This window comes from Anas platyrhynchos, chromosome 1 (genome assembly GCF_047663525.1).
Source record: "Anas platyrhynchos isolate ZD024472 breed Pekin duck chromosome 1, IASCAAS_PekinDuck_T2T, whole genome shotgun sequence".
NCBI lineage: Eukaryota > Metazoa > Chordata > Aves > Anseriformes > Anatidae > Anas > Anas platyrhynchos.
In genome coordinates, this window is record NC_092587.1 from 163190507 (window position 1) to 163211652 (window position 21146).

The 21146-nt window shown below is 35.3% G+C and overlaps 1 protein-coding gene across 34 annotated transcripts in view; it reads left to right on the plus strand.

Moving 5' to 3' along the window:
- Positions 1 to 21146, plus strand: part of MYCBP2 (MYC binding protein 2) — a 193443-nt gene that overhangs the window by 61606 nt on the left and 110691 nt on the right. For 24 of the 34 annotated variants that reach the window (XM_038182409.2, XM_038182484.2, XM_038182684.2 and 21 more), the window contains 5 exons: positions 5574 to 5681; positions 7640 to 7717; positions 12579 to 12698; positions 13107 to 13188; positions 19153 to 19270. In XM_038182409.2, the coding sequence (XP_038038337.1) occupies positions 5574 to 5681; positions 7640 to 7717; positions 12579 to 12698; positions 13107 to 13188; positions 19153 to 19270 (506 nt within the window). The remainder of the gene's footprint in view (positions 1 to 5573; positions 5682 to 7639; positions 7718 to 12578; positions 12699 to 13106; positions 13189 to 19152; positions 19271 to 21146) is intronic. The other 10 variants (XM_038182604.2, XM_072032473.1, XM_038182779.2 and 7 more) reach the window with 2 other exon arrangements.

A 21146-nucleotide genomic window follows, 5' to 3' on the forward strand; every position in this document is an offset into this window, starting at 1 on the left:
GTTTATTGCTTAAATATAATTCTGTTGGTGGTGGGTTTTTGTGTTTGTTTTGTTTTAGAAGGCTGTGAGAATTTAAAAACAGCTTTTTAAACGAACTATATTTAAGTAATACACTAAAAGATACAGAAGTAGCTGTTGGTATGATGATTACAAAGGGCCGCTTCATTCACTGATATTTCACTGCTTTACTTTTGCTCAACCTGTAATGTAAAGTTTTTAGATGATCACTACTGAGATACAGATTTGGTGTTTAACCTAGGTTTTGCCTTTTGATGCCCATACAGAAAAGGGAAAATTATTTTCTTTCAATCTTACTCCACATGGAAGAAAAAGAAATCTGTAAATTGATTGATATTAGTCAAAGCTGTTCTGTAGTGAGACAGTATTATCTGAAGCTTCATATATTTGAGCAATTTTAGACTTTTCTGAAGTGTAGCTAATTCAGTTATTTCAGCAATTAGTTTTACTGTGGCAGGCTGAGTATCATTTAAATCTGTTTAAATAACATCTGCTCAAGCCACTACAAGCTTGAAATGAGTTTGTCAGTAACACTGTTATTTGCTGAGCATATTCTTATGTATTTGCTCAGCATATGTCATTGCTGAGCATATACTTAAATATACAGCAGAACTGTCTATTCATGTGCAATAATTTTCATTTAATATTAGTGCAGTTTTTTCCATAAATTTATTTAAGTATTTATGTTGATGCTTTCAGGACCTAGAAGTTTTATTTGTTTCAAAGTTTCTTAAAACAAAAAACTTTGTACTTGTATCAAACTCATACCTGACTTTCTGTTTTAAGAAAGATTTCAAGAGAAGGTTGTGTGTTTTTGTCCTTAATTACCAGCAGGTAAGGTTTTGTGAAGTTACATTGTTGTACTTGAGTTTATGACTTCTGTCTGAAAGAGGTGATGATTGTTAATTAAACAAATTTTTAAAATGAAAATCTTTATATTTGTTATTGGTTTAGAACTCAGATTTGCCATAGATTTAGTGAAAGCAGTTGCTTTATATTTAGTGGTTTAGTTCATCTTATGTTTATACATACAGAAATGCATTTTTCACATTTGTTTAACAATAAGTACACGGTCAAGTATTTAGAAGACAGAAAGTGCCAAAATTATTATCATAAATGTTACTTCCATCTCATTTTCTCATACCCATCCCAGTTGTCTTGCATGCTTGTATTGGCTAGTCTGCCTCTCTTTTTCACCATAAAAAGCCCTAGCAATTTTTCCTCCAGACCTGATTTATACACCTTAACTGTCAGTAGAAAAGAACTGTAAGAACAAAGGAAGAGGAATATAATCCATTTTTACTTTCAGTGTTTTGAACAGAAGAAGCAAACTGTAGCAGAGGACAATAAAACAAAAATGAACCTTAGTGTCTGCATCACATAGTGTCAATTTACACGAATATTTCTGCTGTGATAATAAATTGCCACTCATCATCTGAAAAAAACACAGTTTTAAAGAATGTGCAGTTAACAATTAATATGGCCTTGTAGGATTATTAAGATTGTTTTTTGTTTGTTTGTTTCTTTTTTGCTTTAAACCTAGAAGTATGGATATCTTAGTATCATAGTAAAATGTGTTCCACTTTTAACTATTTGTCCTCAGTTTCATTTTTTGAAATAACCTTAAATGTTTATGTACTGTTGACCTGTTAGATAGGTATTTTTTTTGTATATTAAGCGTTTGTCTCTGTATTTTATTAGTTCCTAAAACAGTCTGTTCTTTCTCTGACAAACACTCAAGAAGACAAAAATAGGGATTTACAATGGAAAGTGTCATCCAAACGAGGAGATTCAGTTAGTAAATATGTGCTGAAAAGCTACTATGTTTGAAAGAACATAAATAAATTGTGAAATCAAACACCAACAAGTGGCAGATATTAGATTTCCTGTGCAACCTTAATTTATATTGCTTATGTACATACATTATGATACAATTTTTAATGATGTGATTGTGTATTTTTTTTTCACATAACCTGCTACATTCAGTGCATTGGTCTATACTATGTAACCATTTGAGAGCATTAATTTCAGTCCTCTGTAATTACAACCAGCCAAATAACAGTTATTTAGGGAATGATACTAGAAGAGATCAAAATATGCATAAAACAATACAAATCAGATAGAAAACTCTGAGGAAATTCTGCCAAAGTGCTTAGATGGCCTAGAACGCAAAAAATCACTTAAGTGTGTGTACAGAGACTCTGTTATCCCATAGTCAACTGCTTTGTTTAATAAACAAATTCTATTTTTCTAGAAAATAAAATTACTTCTGTTGATTAACAATTTTTGCTTTATGCTTTTAATTCACTGCCAAAGTCCATTTTGAAAGGCCTGGATCCTGCAGGACCTAGAAAGAAAAGCTAGTATTTATAGCTCAGAGATGTTTGCTTTGGGAGCTATGGGAAAACATTCTATAAAAAATAAAGGGAGAGAGTGAATAGCATTTTGCACCATACAGCAACTGATTTAAAATAGCAACATTACAGTTTACTAGTGGCTGTCATTCCTTTAACTCTCTAACCTGATCTAGTAAAATAACTGAATAATAGGTTATTATTCCCTATGTAAATCTACATTAGAAACTTCTGGAAGAGTTTTTTGAATGATTTTCTGCATTTTTTAACAAAATAAAGGAAGCATATGGTGTATGGCTGAATCATTCCGCCAAAATAATTAATAGCACTTAAACTCTGCTGCCTTTGTACAGGCAACTCTTGATGTAAGTAGAAAGTAGATACAGTCTTTATGAATTGTGCGATCGGTTTGTGTCTTGTGGTGTTATATTCAAGGGAGAGAAGGTTCTTCACAGCACATGACTGAACATTCAGACATCATAATACAATCAAAATGCAGATATTTCCTATGATATTCTCATTACATTACAGATCTAGCATGCATAAACAGCCAAAACCAATGATAGACATACTCGTTCTGTTCCATGGATTGGATACAAATTATTATGAAATGAAGAGATACTGTATTTAACTTTATTTTGGACTTGAGTTCCTCATGTAATTGATGGGAACGCATTGGATGTAAGAATATCCAGAAGCAAAGCTGCTTTAGTCGGAAGGTTGGACACCTTTATAGAGTCATCGTATTGATTAGGGGAATGAAATTCAGTTGAGGGGCTTCGCAGCTATAGGCAGCAGTGTAGTAGCAGTATGCTGCCATCCTTTTATGCATCCCCAATATTCTTTATCTCCCAAATTTCTAATAATTCTTTTACTTACCCTAACATACTTAGCTTCCTTCTGTCCTTCTGAAATTCTCTCTCTTGCCATCTTTGCTCTTAACACCAAAATGCCAAAGATTGCTTTCAGGGCTGCATCCAGTCCCCTGGGCTATATGTTATGCAGGCATTTTCTGGAACTTTGGAATTTTTTTGGAAATTTTTTGTCTAAATTATCTAGAGATCACATACTCTGATTACCTACAGATACCTTAGACCCACATACTTCATACCTGCACTCTTTGCAGTCCTTGGATCTTTTTTTGTGACTGTTTTCTAATTCAAGCTTCACTTTTGTCATATTGTCAGGTCCATTCTCTATTTCTTGGGCTTTTTATTTCATTAGGAATTTCTCAGTAGTAAGCAAGTCCCAGTCTTCCATCACTATCTTTCTTTTTCAACTCCACTCTGTTTCCTCCTGTTGTTCACCTAGCTTTTCTCAGTATCTTTTGTCCTCCTAACATTCCTAGCTTTTGTAATTTGCCTGTCATTTGTCTCTCTCCCCTTTCTTGACTTTTCCTGGTCTGCCTCAGTACCTCCCTTCCAACTTGAAAGAGAGAAGGCGATAATATTTTCTGTGTGAATTTAAGTACTAGGAGGTGAGATGCTAAGCATAGCAAGTGGCCTGGCAGAAGGTAGTCTTTGCCAAAAATTGTAACTGAGAATATGGGGTGGTATTAAGAATCTATTAAACAGAAGCTCGGATTGATAGGAAACTGAAAAGTAGGAAAACAGCAAGACAGCTAGAGGAAGAAGCTTCATGATGAAGGTAAATCAAAAGCAAATGATAATTCTTGGTCATAAGGAGAAGTTGGTTCTTAATTAGCAAGTTGACCTATTCTGGTTGAACTGGATAAAGTGACTCCAAGGTTGAAACAAAACCTACATGGTTGAATTAAACCAAAAATCTATGCTGTATATAAAAGACATACATGTATATGTCTAATGAGGTTTTTAGGCATTATATTAGGTAACACATGTAGGAAATTCAAAGCTGAAAGGCAGTAATTAATTTTTAACATATTTATAGTTTTTCTTTTTTAAGTCAACGTTAAAAAGTCAAATTTCGTCAACTTCAGTGTGTGAAGTTTCTTCATCTGCAGGTTCCAAATCCTGGCAGATTTGGCCTAACTTCCACTTAAATTTCTGTTCATACTGTTCCATATCAGTGAGAGGTCTGATGGTGTAAAGCTGACGGAAGGATACTTGAGACAATGAGCATTTACTGAAATTTAGCCTAAATTAATTTGTAAATAAAGATTACCTATGGGAATCTTGGGGAAGAACAGGGAATACTAATTTTCAAAGGTTCATATAATCCACTTAAAATGTGACACAAAGCCTGACTTGGAGTTTTTTTTTAAAGACCATTCATTGACTGGGTCTGGAGACCTGTGGAATGGTGTGGGGTATTTATCAGAATTAGTTGCTCCTTTTTTATGATTTCCATGTGATGTCTGACTTCCAGAAGTAGGAGATGCTTCCAAACAAATTCTTGATGGCAGACTTAACCTTTAGTAGAAAGGTTAAAAGTAGAGTAGAAAGTACAGATTTAAGCAAAAAATTGCTGTTCCATTATCTACATATAATCAGCTTTGATTAAACTTAATATAGCTATGCATGGGTCTAGATTAAAAATAAAAAAATCTGAAGAAAACATTAAATAAATACATTATTGCTTTCTTTAAATATGAATCTTCTCTTGAAGATTTGACTTTTACATAGATGGGAAAGATTCAAAGAATAACTTAAATAGATTGCAAGATTGATAAGTAGATCAGAAAAACAATCATATTTGAATAATTTTACTCACGGACCCAGTTATTTTTGGATTGCTGTTTTCTTTATAATTGATAAATGAATTTTAAATATGGTAATGATAAACAGTTGTGTGGCTATGTTCTTTAAATTCAGCACTGATAAGGTGATAATCCAAATTATTGGTTTTGACTGTAATATTGTAGGAAGTAAGACATGATAATTAATCTTTTATACTATTAAAAACAGTAATGTATAGTTGCTATCAAATTTTACTCCACTGTGAGTCTGTGTTTCCATTACAGTTCCATTACAATAGAGTTGCATACTTAAAAATTTAGGTAAAGCTATCACTGTGGGATGTTCACTGTTTCTATGCATACTAGTTTGGTCTTATTATAAAGAGATATGAATTTCTTTTCATTGGGGCTTTTTGAATTTAGACAAATAAGATTTATTATATAATTATTCTTTTTTTTGTCATTGCTTTTAATTTGAATTTTGTTTAACACACTGTTTCCATTTTGTGAGCTTTCCTATGCATGTGCAAAATGTTTCTCCTCAGGCCCCCTTGTATTTCCTGGTCCTATTTTTATGAACCATCGAGAACAGGCTCTAGCCAGAATCAGACCCCATCCAGCACAGCTAAAGCATAAACGGGACAAGCACAAAGGTATTTGGACTTCCTTTTTGGCTAGGGTGGAAATAAGCCGATCCTCCCACCTCACCTCTTCCATGCGCTGAATCTGTCTTTTCAAAGAAATGCACAAGATGGCTTCTGCCTTTCTTCTTGTTAGTATTTTGTTACCTGAGGAGAAAGAGAACGCATTTACGTGTTGACTTTTTATTTTTTTAAGTGTAAATGTTTGGTAGTCTGTGTTATCTTTGTTTTCCTTTCCCCCTGTTTTTTTCTTAGTTGAAAAATGCATTGCTTTCCTGTGTCTTTTCTCATGTCTAAGCTTGTCTCATTTCTAAGGTTCTTTCATTTGTAGGAAACTTTCACACTTTCCAGTGGCTCAGCTGTGACATTAGTACCGTTAGTGTTTTTGTTTGTTCTTGAACTTCTGTGCAGTGCATCTGGGGTGATTCCTTTAACATAAATTCTATACTTGCTAATTCTAGCATAAGAGTTTTTCATAGGTATGTTGTCTATTAACAAACCTTTTTTAAAGAAAGCAAATATTTAAAATAATGTAAATAACACTTTTTTTTTTTTCGCTAGCTTTGAATGGGGAAAGTATAAATCAGAGTACAGTTTTTACGTTGCAATATTCATGAACTAAATAGTTCTTTTTCAGAATGTAAGGAGTTATCTTTGATATTTCTGAAGTTTTGGTATGTCTGGAAAGCCAATTCAGTAAAAATTTAATTTCAAAGTGTGTAATGTGTTTAGGTGTGATTTTTTTTTTTTTTTGAAGAAATACTATATTACTAAAAAATTCAGCTGCAATGTCTATAGTTGAACTGTATCAAATTTGATCATTGTCTGTATCTGTGTATAGATGTGTGTACATATCTATTTAGGATATGTTTGTAAAATGCAGATTGCAGACCTGATCAAAGTAATCAGAAAGCTCTAAAATGGTGTGGGCCAAGAATGTTTCAACATTTTTAAAGAATAGCTAAAAAAAAATTGAAAAGAATTGTTATAGTGGCTTTCAAGTTGAATTCATGCAAGTTAGTGATTTGCATTTGGCATGTATAGAAACAAATTGTACGACAATTTGAAGACTGCTGGGATATGATTTCAGTGGGGAAGAGGGGTGATAGGCCTACCTAGTTGTGAACATACCTGATAATGAAATTATCTCAAGTTTTTTTTAGGGGAATGAAAACAGAATCTGGTCCTTTGTTTTTGCATAGTATCTTCCTAGTCTCCCTGGATAACATATCATCTGCACTTTACCACTTAAATAAAATTTATCATTATCTCCTTGGCAGAGATTTCTTGCTGAAAGGCAAATCATACAAAATCTGAGTGCTGTCATTTGAGTCACAATTGGCTGATAACCAATTTTCTTGAACTGGTTACTTCCACTAGGTATATTGCATGCAAGCCCGTGACCCTATAAGAAAGTGCATGAAGAAGTATGTTCATCCTGCCTACCTCTTATTTTTTGGCATGTGTTAGTAGTTGGAGCTCTCTTTAGCTCTGAGTAGCTACATCAAATATTTCCTTATAAGAGGTATGTGCATTAGTCACAGTTTGAGGTTAACATTTATTTCTTGGGGTGTGTTAGCACAGACAATGCAAAAGTCTGCATTGTGCTGAAGAATTTAGTTCGATACACTCTGTAGAACCGACCATTTATTTTTCCTTAAGGAAGGCCATATGTAAAGAAATTCTGTTTCTTTTAGTTTTTTTTTTCCTGTCTCATACTAAACAGATCAGGAAGATTTGTCTTGTGTAATGTCTTTAGAAGTAAATGTTGAGAACCCTTCTCTGCCACAGAAGATGGCTTCCAGAAAGAAGGCCGTAAATTCCACTAGAAACTAGAAATACCCTCCTAACAAAGGAAAACTGGTGAAGTGGGTTGCTATCAAATAAGGGGTGAGGTGAAAATCATGGAAAGGATAAGAAATATACCTCATTTTAAGACATTCTTCATCTGCTTCTCTTACTATATGCAGAAGATAAAATCAATAATCTCAAGCAATCTGAGGCAGGGATGTTGACTTCAGGAAAAGGACACTCCAACATTGAAATGGGTATGCTCTTTTGTCTCATTTTTGAATGTGATATTTTCCAAGACAGTGTTCTTACTTGAAGTGTTTCTGGTAAGGTAGTCTTTTAACAATTCACATCAATCAGACCTTCAAGATTTTCTTGCAGGGAAAATGCATTTCAGCTGGTAACACTGTTGAGGCAAGGACTAGACTTGCAGATACCTGTTCCTGCTTCGCAGTCTTCAGCTGTGTATCTTCTTCTGATAATGATATTTATTTAAACTTGAATGGGAACAGCTGCTTCAAGGACAACAGTTGTGGTCTAATTTAAAAACTTGTACATCGTACATTGGTATATTATCAAATCTACATGGCTTTTATTTGTGGAATTATTCTGTTGAATTCTTCAGTTGAAAACTCCTTTAACTTTATCATGAATAACCATTATCTGGAAAGCTTGCCACTGCATCCACTCATTTCACATTTATAGGGTCTGCATATAAAGATCTTTCTTATTACAAAAAATACGTATTTAACATAATCCTAATCTTTCTAATTTGTGTCTGCATCTTCATCACAAATAGAAAGGAGAAGGCATCACCTTCTTTGGTAATCATGGAGTGCTTTGAAACTAAGAAGAGAAATCAGCTTGTCCTTCATCCTCATTCTGTAACGAGGTAGTGACTTCCCAGTCCGTATTTCCAGTCCCAGGGGACTTTATCATTGCGGATCTTGAGTAAACAAGATCTGCAGAAGTCTGTACATGTTTCAACTGTAGAAATCAGCTGAGTGGAAATTAAAAACAAAGTAAGCTCCTTGAGTCAGTTAAGGTTCTGTAGCAAACACTGCCCTTTTCCTATATTTTGTAGTGGTGTTAATAATATATATATATATATATATATATATATATATAAAATCCGAAGAATATGAAAACAAATACCAGAAGGACAAAGGTTAGAAGAAGCTGAAATTGTAGGGATGGAACAAGTTGTATAACAATGATTTTGTAAATGCTAATCCAAAATTAGCGTGTTCAAGAAAATTTATGTTCTACTTTTTAACTTTAAGGGTAAGGAAAAGAAAGTTTGAAGCACTTACCAGAGAAAAATACTTAACAAAACCTGCAAAAAAAAAGGTACAAAAATTTAGGATAGAGTTGTTGCTATTGAGTTTGTAATTAGAATGCAAATACATTACCACATTATCATAAGTGTCATGCACTTGAGATTCTGCAAGTCAGATCTCACCCAAGCTCTGTAGCCACCTTTCAAGCATTCAGTGGACTTGCTTATTTTTCTCCCCTTGTAGGAGGAATGATTTTTACAACCAGAGTGTGTTTCCTTTCCCTCCTGCACCTCCTGCACTGTAGCTATAATATTGGTTACCGATATTTCAACTGCAGTCTGTGGTGGGCAGTCAAGCTGTAGTCACAGGCTGATTTGTTCAAGTAATGTGGTATATAGAGCCTGTAGATACTAAAGCATTGAGACCATCCCGTGAGGATTGAACATCACAAATACTAACCAGTAACTTGACTGATAGGCATTATTTGGGTGATCTCTGCTGAACTTAAATAAAGAAACGTTGACAAATGGTGTGGTATTATTACGAGATAGTTATTCTATGAAATTTTTATGTTCACAAGTAAGCAGAATTAAAGCTTTTCATCTGTGGGGAGAAGAACCATGTTTAGCATCCTTGGAAGCGCTTTTTCCCTCCTCTAGAAATGGTCCGTGAGAAAAAAGCAAATATCATCACCCTTCCTGCAGCAGCAGGAGACCTACAAAATGGTTTGCCTCAGGTCTGGGCCCAGGTTCAGTGGTGCCATTTTATAAAATATTTTTTTTTCTCCAGAAGAACTCTCATCTATGGCTCATGACTTCACTTGCTGCTAGAACTGAATGAGTTTTTTCTTTGTTGCTGGAAAACAGTGGAGAGTTGTGTTTTTTTGTTTGTTTTTGTGGTAGCAGTATTAACCAGGAGAGCTTCTGAGCACAGGGGAAAAGATTGTCTTCAGAAACTTTTCCCTAAGGAAAAGGGAGTTGAAGGATGTTTTTGTGTGTTGTTAATAGTTATACCAGTTAGCACACTTTTCTTCCCTAAGTGTGTAAGTTATCCAAGTTGAAAAAACAGCATTGTAAAGTCGTTCATAGCACCCACCCCTCAGTGATAACAGCAGGAAGCATTTTGGAGCTTTCCCCCAGTGCTTTTTTATCTTTCATAGAGTTGAAAGAGACAAAGTGGAAGTCCAGTTGGATAACACTGAAAGTACTAACTTTCTTGCTTGAAGAGCAATCTCTGCTTCATTAGTGTTTCTTTCTGTGCTTTCCCCTTCAGGTTGCTTTGGTATTACTTCTAATGTAATGAGTATGTGCACAATTGTTTGAAGAAAAGCAAGCATGTGTCTCCACAGTTATATTTGTTCAAGACACATCCCATTCCTGCATTCTTAAAGACTTTGACAAGTTAGCTTTGGAACTCAAAAGTCCTAACTCTGTAAATCTTTTTCCTTTAAAATAAATCTGTTTCTTGGATAAGGAAATGCAGAAAATTATTTTCATGTCAATGTTGTTTTCTCTACATCGTACACAATAGTATTTAGCATTTCCTTATGCATAATATGGTATCATATTATGCTGTGTGTCTAGTTAGTTTCATTTTGGGAAGCACATACAGTCCATAACATAAATAGTAGACATGTGCCTTCCTGGCAGATGACTGTTGCAAAGTGCATTTGCACAGTGGGAGAGCTTACATTTGTCAGCACAGCCATGAGTGGTGGAGGAGAGACAAGGGGCCACAGGTGACCTTCAAGAACAATTCACGTTGCTCTGTTAGAAAAGTATGTGTGAAAGAGGGAAGCAGTAAGTAGGCTGCTTCCTGAATAAAATATTATGGCAGCAATATTAGCCATTAGAACCATCTATTGATTCCTTTGTCATATACAGTTTAATACAAAAGTTGGTATAAAAAGTTGATAGGTTTTGAGAAGTAGCCAAATTACTAACTGAAATAGTAGAAGCATGTTAAAGCAGAATTATATGACTAGAAAAAAATACATGTTTTTTCAGGTGTGGGTTTTGTTTTTTTTTTTTTCTTTTTCTTTTTTTTTTTTTGTTTTGTTAAATAGTCTCTTTGTATTTTTTTTTTCCTTACAAATAAATGTGCAGACAGGCCTTCAGAAACATTTCTTCTAATGTATATATAGTCTGGTAGTACCCAAGTGACACTATTGGAAAAAAATCAAAATTCCCATGGCAGTTATAAGATCTAGACAATTCCTTTACCATGTCTCCATTTCACACATACCCAACGTGGAGTGTTGGTGTAAATCTTCTGATGAAGGCTGCCAGCATTTTAGAAAGGATATGTTTATTATTCTGTTAACCTAATTTTTAAAAGGCATTACTTAATACCTCTGTGCATCGTTTCTGTACAGATGCAAAGTACATGGAGATTCATTTATCTTCTGTACCCAGTCATCACTAGAAAATAACATTTTTTTTTAAAGGAAGATTTGTTATTTATTTATATATTTACTTATTTTGTGATGTGTTGAATTTACTTTGAAAGATTTGCAAGTTTTTTTTGTTTTTTTTTGTTTTTTTTACTATGCATTTTTTTACTATGTATTTATTAAGTATTTACTATGTGCACATAGTAAATAACGAATGCTCAGAGTCTAGACTTCCACTAACAGTTGTTCAGGAAAGCATGTCGAAACATTTAATACAGATCTGAATTAACAACACATCAAGTGCTTTCAGGAGCAGTTGTTTCTCTGTAAGAATTTTGTTAATAAGGTAGTAGTAATTGGTCAGAATTATCACAGAAGCAATGTAGAATCTCTTGGGTGCACTTATTTTTCACTTTTCTCCTCCTTCTCTGTGCTAGAGAAGCCTCTAGTTTAAAAGGATTTTGTAACAGTAGCTACAGGTGTGTTTACTTGGCCCACTTTCGTAATGTGTGTATACTGCAGTCATATATGGCATTGGTCATTACAAAAATGCATTTTCTTCAGAGCTTTTGTTGCCAGCCTCCTTCACAGGTATAAGTGTCTCCGTGGTGCTGAGCACGTTCTCTTTCTCTGTCATATTAGTTTCCTGCTGGTGTTACAAAACCACGTTCCTTTGTGACCTTGTGACAATGTAGTTTAATTACAGTCTAGTTAACAGACTTAAACATCTTTTTCCCAAGATAGTGGCTTTCAAGAAGTTGATAAATAATAAACTTATTTGTCACTTCCGTACTGTTATCTGATAAAAGTGCTGTTTGATTATAGGAACCAATAATGCACTGCATACTTAATAACAGAAATCAGAGAAATGTCTAAAATTCATCGTAGACCAGAAACAGACATGTTGGTAGTGAGTATATCAGTGTTGTTAGAGATTAATTGTGTAACTAATTGTTAGTTATGTAAAGCAGGGCCAAGTTGGAGTCAAGTAAAATCCTTAACAAGTAGAGATTGAATGAGCCAGACTAGGCTATACCTGTTGTGTTCAAGTACAGTGCTTTCTGTGTAATTGATAATGTTATTTCCTTGAAGAACAGAAGTGATGGTTATTAAGCAAAACTTCTGAAGTTATTGCACTTTCCTGTTTTGCTCATCGTTTTTTTCTGCTCTTCAGAAGTTTCTGCTTTAGAGGATGTGCTATTTTCCTTTTGTGTGTGTAACTTTGATGCAGTAGATCGTTCAGGAGTAGAGCTTCTGTCATCTTTCAGATGATTCCTTGTTCCTAATTCCTTTAATTACTTGTTTTGAGCTCTTTCTCTCACTATTCTGTGAGTTCCTCCTCCTACCTTACAAATGGCAGGGTGGGGATTATTGACTATTCTTGTTCCTCCTCCTAACATAACATTTTTGGAAGACATGATATATAATTACAAGTTTTGTTTATAGACGGAAGTGGAGAAAGGGGTGAGAAGGATGCAAGCAAAATCACAACCTATCCACCAGGGGCTGTCCGCTTTGACTGTGAACTGCGAGCTGTACAAGTCAGTTGTGGATTTCACCATTCAGGTAAAAATAAATAAATATTAATTATACTGTAGATTCCTTCCCTCCCTTCCTTCTTTCCTTCTTTCCTCCCTTCCTTCCTTTTTGAAGTTTGAAAAAGGTTGCACTATCATTTTGTAGTATACTACATTGTCCTTCAACAGTGCAAGACACCACAGAAATACCATATATGGAATTATATCAGAGCTTTTAAGCAATTTTTGAGCCATTTGGTAACAACTGCATGGCACAGCTGTATCCCTGTGTAGAGATGCTAGCTGTGGTGGGTTGTGGAAGACGGTATAGATCTTATGGTGTTCCAGTAACAATTGGTAACTATCCTGCCTAGAAAGACTAACCAGCAGTGGTGCAGTACACTGTTAACACATACATATCTCAGGAAAAATATTGTTCTTTTTTGTTGGTTTTCAGTGGTTTTGATGGAGAATGGTGATGTTTACACATTTGGATATGGGCAGCATGGGCAACTTGGACATGGTGATGTTAATTCCAGGTAAGCCGGTAATCGCAAGGCATGGCTGTGTATTGCTGTTCTGCTGTATAAAAAGTGGCTAAATTTCTCTGTAGCTAGGAAATGAGAAAACTCATATATTTTCCCAGTTAGGTTCTGCACTTGCTCCCCATAAACCCGTTGGGTAGATCCATTGTTAGTAGTAACCATACTGTTGTACTGTGTAGGTAACTTGTTCCATATGTAAAGACTTGTGTGTGTAGTTACTCATATAGCTTTGATAATTGGGTTGTAAATGCTTCTGTTTCTTTATTTCTCTGCCCATATATAAGGGAAAACTTACGGTATCGTTATTTCTGGAAAATATTGCATATGCAATAATTAAAGTACTATGAGGTTATAAACTGAGATTAACCTATTTTTGTTACATTACTGGCAGTAGTTTGCTTCTGACTCTTTGTTTTTAAATAGTTTCCAAAATTAAATCACGAAGTTTGAGTCTCAGCTGCATGTTGTTGGCACTTACTTTCCAGGTCCTCATGAGAGTGACGTGTTTTTTGTGGTCAGTGGAAATAGAGAAGTCAACAGAGTCTGGAGAACTATTTGACTAACCAGCTGCCACTTACCTAATTTAGATATATTGAGTAGCTCTGTAAAATATATTGCCTTGATCTCCATTGCCTATAGTGAGAACACAGACAACTAAATACAGGTGTCTCTAATGGGAAGCTGAATCTCACTCTTAATATCTCGTCTGCTTATTGAAGTAGATAATCAATGTTTTGCAGTAAAAGGAAATACAATACTTCTGTTCTTTGGGTATGCCCATATACGATATGTGTGTAAGATGGGATTTTTAATAGTAGGGATCATTGAGGCTTTGGGTATGTCCAGTAATGCCCAATATCCTTACATAAAAGGCATATAGAGGGAGCATCCATGACTTGTCTTCAGTTCTGTTGTTTCTTTTGTAACAGTGAAATAAAAATTGCTTGAACATCTATCCTCCTAATCTCTTGCAAGACTTCCAAATAGTCTCTTTTGTCAAGTTTCTGAAGAAATCATCATCTTCTTAAATCTTCCATTGCATTCACTGTACAAAGGGAGAGAGGGAAGGAAGAATGAAAGTGAATAGGAAACATTACTTTGCATTGGCTGCTGTGCCAAATGGTAGTCTCTAAACTGTTACACTTACCCAGTCTGCATTAGACTGGTGAATGCTGTCCCTGTTTCTGCCTGTAATAGGGCCACGTGACAGTAGTCTTTTTCATTCCTGGAAATTCATGGATACTGGAAGCTGCAACTGCTTTAGCAGGCAGTTCAAGTCACTCCTAGGGTAAGGCTAGTTGTTCTTTGAAGAGGTACAAAAAGCAGTGGCGTTTGTATTGGTAACTTACTGTCTCCCATTTCCAACTTAAATGAAATTGCTTGGGTTTTTTTTTTTTTTGAAGGCATCAGGGCTATCTGCACTATTTGTCAGAATTCCAGGCAGTAAACGCCACGTCTGTTGCTTATTTAGACAGAAACTGGATGGAGACCAAATGAGATCCTAGAAGAGAACGTGAAACATCCTGTGTGAAAAGATAGTGCCTGACCAGTCCTAGAAGCTGAGGAGCAGCTTGGCACTGACCTTTGTATCATTCCACAGCAGATCCTAGACAATGTCTGAAAAAAGCCTTGAAGAAATTTGGAAAATGTCCTGTGCATGAGAACTGGCTGTAGTACTATATTGCTGTTTAGCACCATCATTCAGATGATGATTTCCTCATTGATGTACTTCTTTTTCCAGCTTTAAGTAGAGATCACTCCTCTGTCCTCACAGTAAGGGACTCAGAGAAGGAAACAGGGAATCCTTATGCAGAGTTCCACCTCAGTTGGGACGCAGTGGTGCTGAGATGGCCAGCTCCAGCCAGGTCAGTGGTATGTCAGTCATGCAGTGTGTCACATTGCCTGTATTGACCTCAGGAAGACCATCGTCTTCTGAATCCAGGAACTGATGATCTTCTGTGTTTCCAGGAGAGGGAAAAAAAAAAAAAAAAAAAAAAGGAGGAGGAGATACGGTTTAGGTAGCCTAGCTAATACATGGTGGCCCCTGAAATCAAGAACCAACAGGACAAATGCAGCAACACTTGTTTTCGTCTGAGGGAGCCATCTTCATTACCAGATGATGTAATGATTGAAGTTTCTGGGCAGCAAGTGATGACTTATCCTTTCAGAGACTTCTGTCTTTCACTGTAAAGAATTAGTAGTGAGTCTTGAAAATGCTTATCTATTTTGAATTCTGCACAACTGTCTAGACATGTCTTATTCCTTAATTAAGGGGATTCTGGACTCCTCGTTTAGACAGTGATAAGCACCACAAATTCTTTGTACTACTCCAGAAAGAATAAGGCGTGTTACATGCCCTAAAAAGACTTCAGACTATTTTCTGTGTTCACAAGCAAACAAACCAGCAGATGAACAGGATGACGTGATTCTCAATAAACCATTGACAGAACTGAAATGGTGTGAACAAGCAATATGCACAGGATGATGATGTTTTTTCTTCAGCAAAGGCTTTAGTCACTCACAGATGGACGACATACAGAAGCAAGTGATCTGGTTCCTGGGAGACCATTTTTTCCATATCAGTATGCTGGAGCTGTTAAACTAGTCTGCATAGGCTTTCTGCTGTAAAATCCACAGCAGTAGATGTTGATGAGATATTTGCTACGTGAAGGATTTGACATCCCCTGCTCTTCAAACTAGATGCTGAATGGGTGGATAGAAACTCAGTGGAAGCAAGAAACACATTGCGGTATCTAGTATTGGTTAAAAATTGTGCATCTTGTGTTTGCATAAGCAAGGAACTGTTCCTTGGTGATGCTTCTCTCAAGAAAGTGTGACTTAAAACTTCAGGATCTTTCTGTTAGTGTTCAAAGTTCGCTTGCATTTCTTGTACCTGCTGTTGCTTTCAGCACTTGGCAGTCAAGCTTCAAAAATGGAACCACTGAAGTAGAACAACATGATGTATCTTTGCTTCCGAAGGGTCAACAATGACATGGAAGAAATACTTGAGCATGGACAGTCAGTTATGTTCTATGAGAAGACAAAGGGTAAAGACTACTCTATTATCTCTACAACAAAACGTGTCCCGTAAGACTATTTCTAGGTGCATTGTCCAATTATTTTACTTCAGTTGTGGACTGCAGGTCTTACTTACATCTTTTCACCAAGCTTCCATTTACATCTAAAATCTAAAGATCTCCACTTTGTTTATTTTTTTAACCCCTGTACTGTCCAGCTCTGCCTGCAATTTACAGTAGTTTTCTTTTGACACAGTACACAGTAACAAATAGCCTATGGTGAACCTGATCTTACAGCACCACGGTCAGCAGCCCCATGTGAAATGTTGTGCACCTGCCAGCCAGCTATCGGCTGGGCATCTACCACGGACAGCTATCATTCAGGCACCTATTGTGGGACATCTTGTTGAAGATCACATCACATCTCCTGCCAGACATGCTTACCCTTCAGGACAGAGGAGGGTTTCACTGTGGGTAGCCTAAATTGTATCCGGACTTCTTGTAAGATCCTGAGTTAGCTAATGCATGTGTATCTGCTGCTTTTCATTCAGCAATCTTAAGTTTTCCCAGGGGATCTCAGGTTGCTATGTGTATAGCTAAGCTTGGTCTGTGATTGATCTCTGCCAAGTGCCTGTGTCTCATCCAGAAGCCAGAGAAACTGTGATTTTGACACAGTGTCCTTCAAATCCTTCTGAGAAGAATACTTCTCAAATGCAGAAAGTGTGCTTGTCAAAACTTAGCCCAAAGGGCCTCTTAGATTCTTAAGGGGCTAAATTGTTTTGCTATGCCGAGTTTCAGTGGATAGGAAAATAATTGTATCACAGTTCTCACATTCCATATAAGGCAGTCTACCCTGTTTATTGTATTTTTCCAAATTCCTCCTAGTTTTATGAAGCAAAAAATATTACTCTTAAGCAGTTTTACTGTATTTTTTTATGTGGTTAAGTTGTCTTTTTTTCCGATTCATTTTCGTAGTAGGTGTGCTGTAGTTAGCCATTCCAAAATTGGGTGATCTTAATAAAAGGGCTAACAAGTATAACATGCTACATCTGTCTATTTTAGTTGCTTGTTCATTTTTGCTCTGCTGTTACTAAGCATATATTATACTCAACTTTCAGGTAATATAGCTGATAGATGGAATAAGATTTGTGTTTGTTTGTTTTTTTTTAATGTAAATTGTTGTATTTATTTGTCAGAGTAGACATCATAGTGGTGAGATTAGAGGGCAAATACTGCTTTCTGGCCATCTGTACAAAAAGAAATTGTGAACATTTTTCACTCTGTTTTTTTCGTTAGTTTTTAATTATGTTTTTTTTTCTGCTTCGGTACCTTTCTGAGCTTTCGTAAAGTTAATGGAGGTTGAACAATGTCTCAGTATTGTTCCTTCTGTTTTTAAAATATTTCATCATTGCTGCTGCCAAACTTAGCTTTGTATGTGTATTCATTATCTTACTAGTGTCCAAACCCTTGTGCTTTTAGGCCAACAAAGACTTACAAATTTATGAATGTCATGTGTTGTGTCCTCTACCAAATTCTGTGCTGCTCTTCAGTCTATCCATTTCCCTCACAGTCACCCACTTCAAGCAAACGTTCTCCACAAAGGAATCACTTCTTTCTATATGTGTTCCCTCTCAGGTCATTATTCTGTCTTCATACTATATTCCTCTGTTCCACATTTCTATGTGTCCACATCTTCCCTTCTCTTACCCTTTAGAACGTACTCTTCTTCCTCCTACTTTTTTGCCTTCAGTGTAGCTAAAAGCAGAACACACAGGTGACCACCTCTTTTTGCACATCAGCTGCTAAAGAATTGCTAGGTAAATGTGGGCTGACACTTCTTTATTCCAACATAAAACAATCTATTCTTATTTCATTAGATTAACTTATTTTTGAAAGTGCATACAAGTAAGTATATATAGTGCTCCTATTCTCTAGGGTCAGAGTTCCCAAACATGGAGTTATTCTGGAGTCACTGGTTCATCAAATTCACAGTCCAAAATAATTTTGAAGTGTAGGTAGCCATTCGTTATAGGACTCAAATTCTGGTACAGTTCTTATAGTCTCCTGTTCGTTTCATTGTGATTTATATAAAAATTTTAGTTGTAGTGTTTTGTAGTTCTTCCTTTTTGTCTCTCTTGCTCTTTTTATTCTGAGTCATCACTGCGATCTTTCTTTCTTTGCTTCTTGCTCATGCTACTGATTGTTTTTCATTAATTTTGTTAAAATGGTAAATTGATTTTCTTATACCTGTCCATATTTGGGAGGCACAAATATTACACTTGTTCAGATCGTTATACAGGAAAACAGTTTGGGGAGGATTGTTCTTTCTCAATTCTGTGAATTTAATGGAGAACAGGTTTTTAATTCCTTATTCTCCATTAGAAAGTTACTGGAGGTGGGTGGACCCTCTCTTTCTTTTATGGTTCTGTAGACAGCTAACTCAGGAGGGCCACAGCAGTATTGCTTCTGGTCATTGTACTAGAGTACCAACCACATTTGATCACTTCATCAATTAAACAATTTTGTTAAGTACATAATCAACATCCTCGCTACAGATTTATTTTTTTTTAATGCTACAATTCATTGCTCTGTATTTTGTATGCCTATACACACACACATATTTATTACTGTACCTGCTGTAACAGAAATGTAATCCTACAGTAATATAATTACCCATTTTTATTCAGTGGCAATTCCTGAGTTTAGTTGAAAAAGGTACTTGATCTGGTTCCCTGTAACAAGAAGGTATAAACTCAAATATCTGGTACAATTTTTCAAGCTTCTGTTCATTTAATAAGTAAGATGTTGCTTGGCAGATGTTCCATATAGTATCTGAACATAATGAATGTATTTCAGTTAGTGAAATCGTAGTAATACTAGTATATACGTTATATGTTGCATAAACATGTAATGATACAACATTAATTTATTTTTGATATAGGGGATGTCCTACTTTGGTGCAAGCATTACCAGGTCCTAGTACACAAGTTACTGCTGGAAGCAACCATACAGCTATTCTCTTAACGGATGGCCAGGTTTTCACATTTGGAAGTTTCTCAGTAAGGAAATAATAACGTTTACTTATGGGAATAAACTGGTAATCAATGTATTGCTCAAAGGCCTTTCAAAATTGTTTAATTATACTTGCAAGCATAGAACAACTCACGGATTCTGCATGTCTTTTATGTCTGTGTCTCATGTTTAAAAATGGGGCCTCTAATATTGTGTTTATAAAAGCATGGTACCAGAGATTCTTGGCAGTTTTGAGGTGGAACAGTTTTCTCAAACTCTTTATTGTTACAAACTCCATTGCAAATAAGTATCTATTGGATATTCTATTACCTGCATGAGTTGGAAAAGTAACAGGGTCACCTTTTCTTCCATAGAAATGGCAATGAATTGCAGAAGTTGTATTTACAATTTAGGAGAAATTATTGATCAGTACAACACAGCATAACTGTGGTACTTTTCTTTCATATCCACCTGGCATGTACTCCCCCATGTCCATTGGGATCAATTTATATTTTCACTGAATAAGCGCTTCAACATCATTTAATCCCCCTGCATCCTGACTTCAGGTCTTTATTTCACCTTGTCCTTGAAATGCTCCCTCACTACAGTTTTTCCAGGGTAATTTGTTGTTAGCATTTTCCCCAGAGTGTTCTTTTAACAAAAGCTAGAGTGTAGAATTGTTTTTATGTGTTTTAAAAACAATGTATTTAAAACACATAAAATGTGTTTTATGTGTTGCCAAACACATAAAATGTGTATGCCAAACACAACAGATACATCACCTTTTGGAGTCTGTATCTTTTTACAGAAAATGCGAAAAAGGTGAAGATTGAAATTTTAGAATTGAAAATTTCATTTTTAATTAAAACTTTGCCCAGATGACTCTTATATTAGTTAATAATCGTTGTTTTTCACACTTCGAGTTAGACCTTTAGTCTTTGTCAAAAGTGACTTGAGTATATAAAGGCTTAAACTTTGTTGACTTTCTGTGAAACTCAGCTCCTGAAAATCCAAATTCACTCTGAGAAACAGAATTTTAAAACCTGTCTGTTGATTGAGTCTTTTTCTTAAAATAAATAAATAATAAATAATAATAAATCACTCAGAAACAAAAAAGGCTTTGAGGCCATATTTAGACCACCTGTTCTATGTCTTTACTCTTATCTAGTCTTAATACTATCAGACTGTAAGTTCACTGAGAGTTTTATAAAGTCAGGCAAGCCCAAGAGCAAGCATATTATTTGTAAGTGTGTTCACTAAACAAACAACTTCACTGTTGTTTACAGTTTGAAGTATTCTCTTATAGTTAAAAAAAAAAAGTGGGCTGTACAAGTTCACCTACCCAGAGGGATGCACATTAGTATCAATACATCTTTTTTAATAGAAAAACTTCACTGAAAATTAACCTACTAGTTAACATTGTATTCATATAACATGTAAATAAGCAGGAAAAAGAATACAAGTAGTATGTGTCAGTGCATGTCTATTCATTATATATACATTGCATACATGCAGTATAACTTTATTGGTTCAACTTTAACAAGTTAACTTTAACTTTTTTGGTTCAACTTTAACAAGTTTCTGATTGTGCATATGTGAATAGTGAATTCCCTTCATTCAAAATTAGTTCAAACGTAAACTTTAAAGACTGGACCAAACTTCTAAATTAGATTATCCTCATCAGTCTCTTCCTCATTTGTCTCTCCCAAACAAAAGTGATGGTTTTGCTTCGATATAGAATATAATGAAAGGATGATGGTATGTCAAAAAATATTAAATATGCTTGAGAAATGGTCTTACAGTATTGCGTGTACTTACTCTTCAGGTTTTGTAAACTCAGGAGTGTAAAAGTAATTTTATTTTCAGAGGTTGTCAATTTCGAACTTTTCTTTTAGCAATCTTGATGTTTTTAATTAAAGAAAC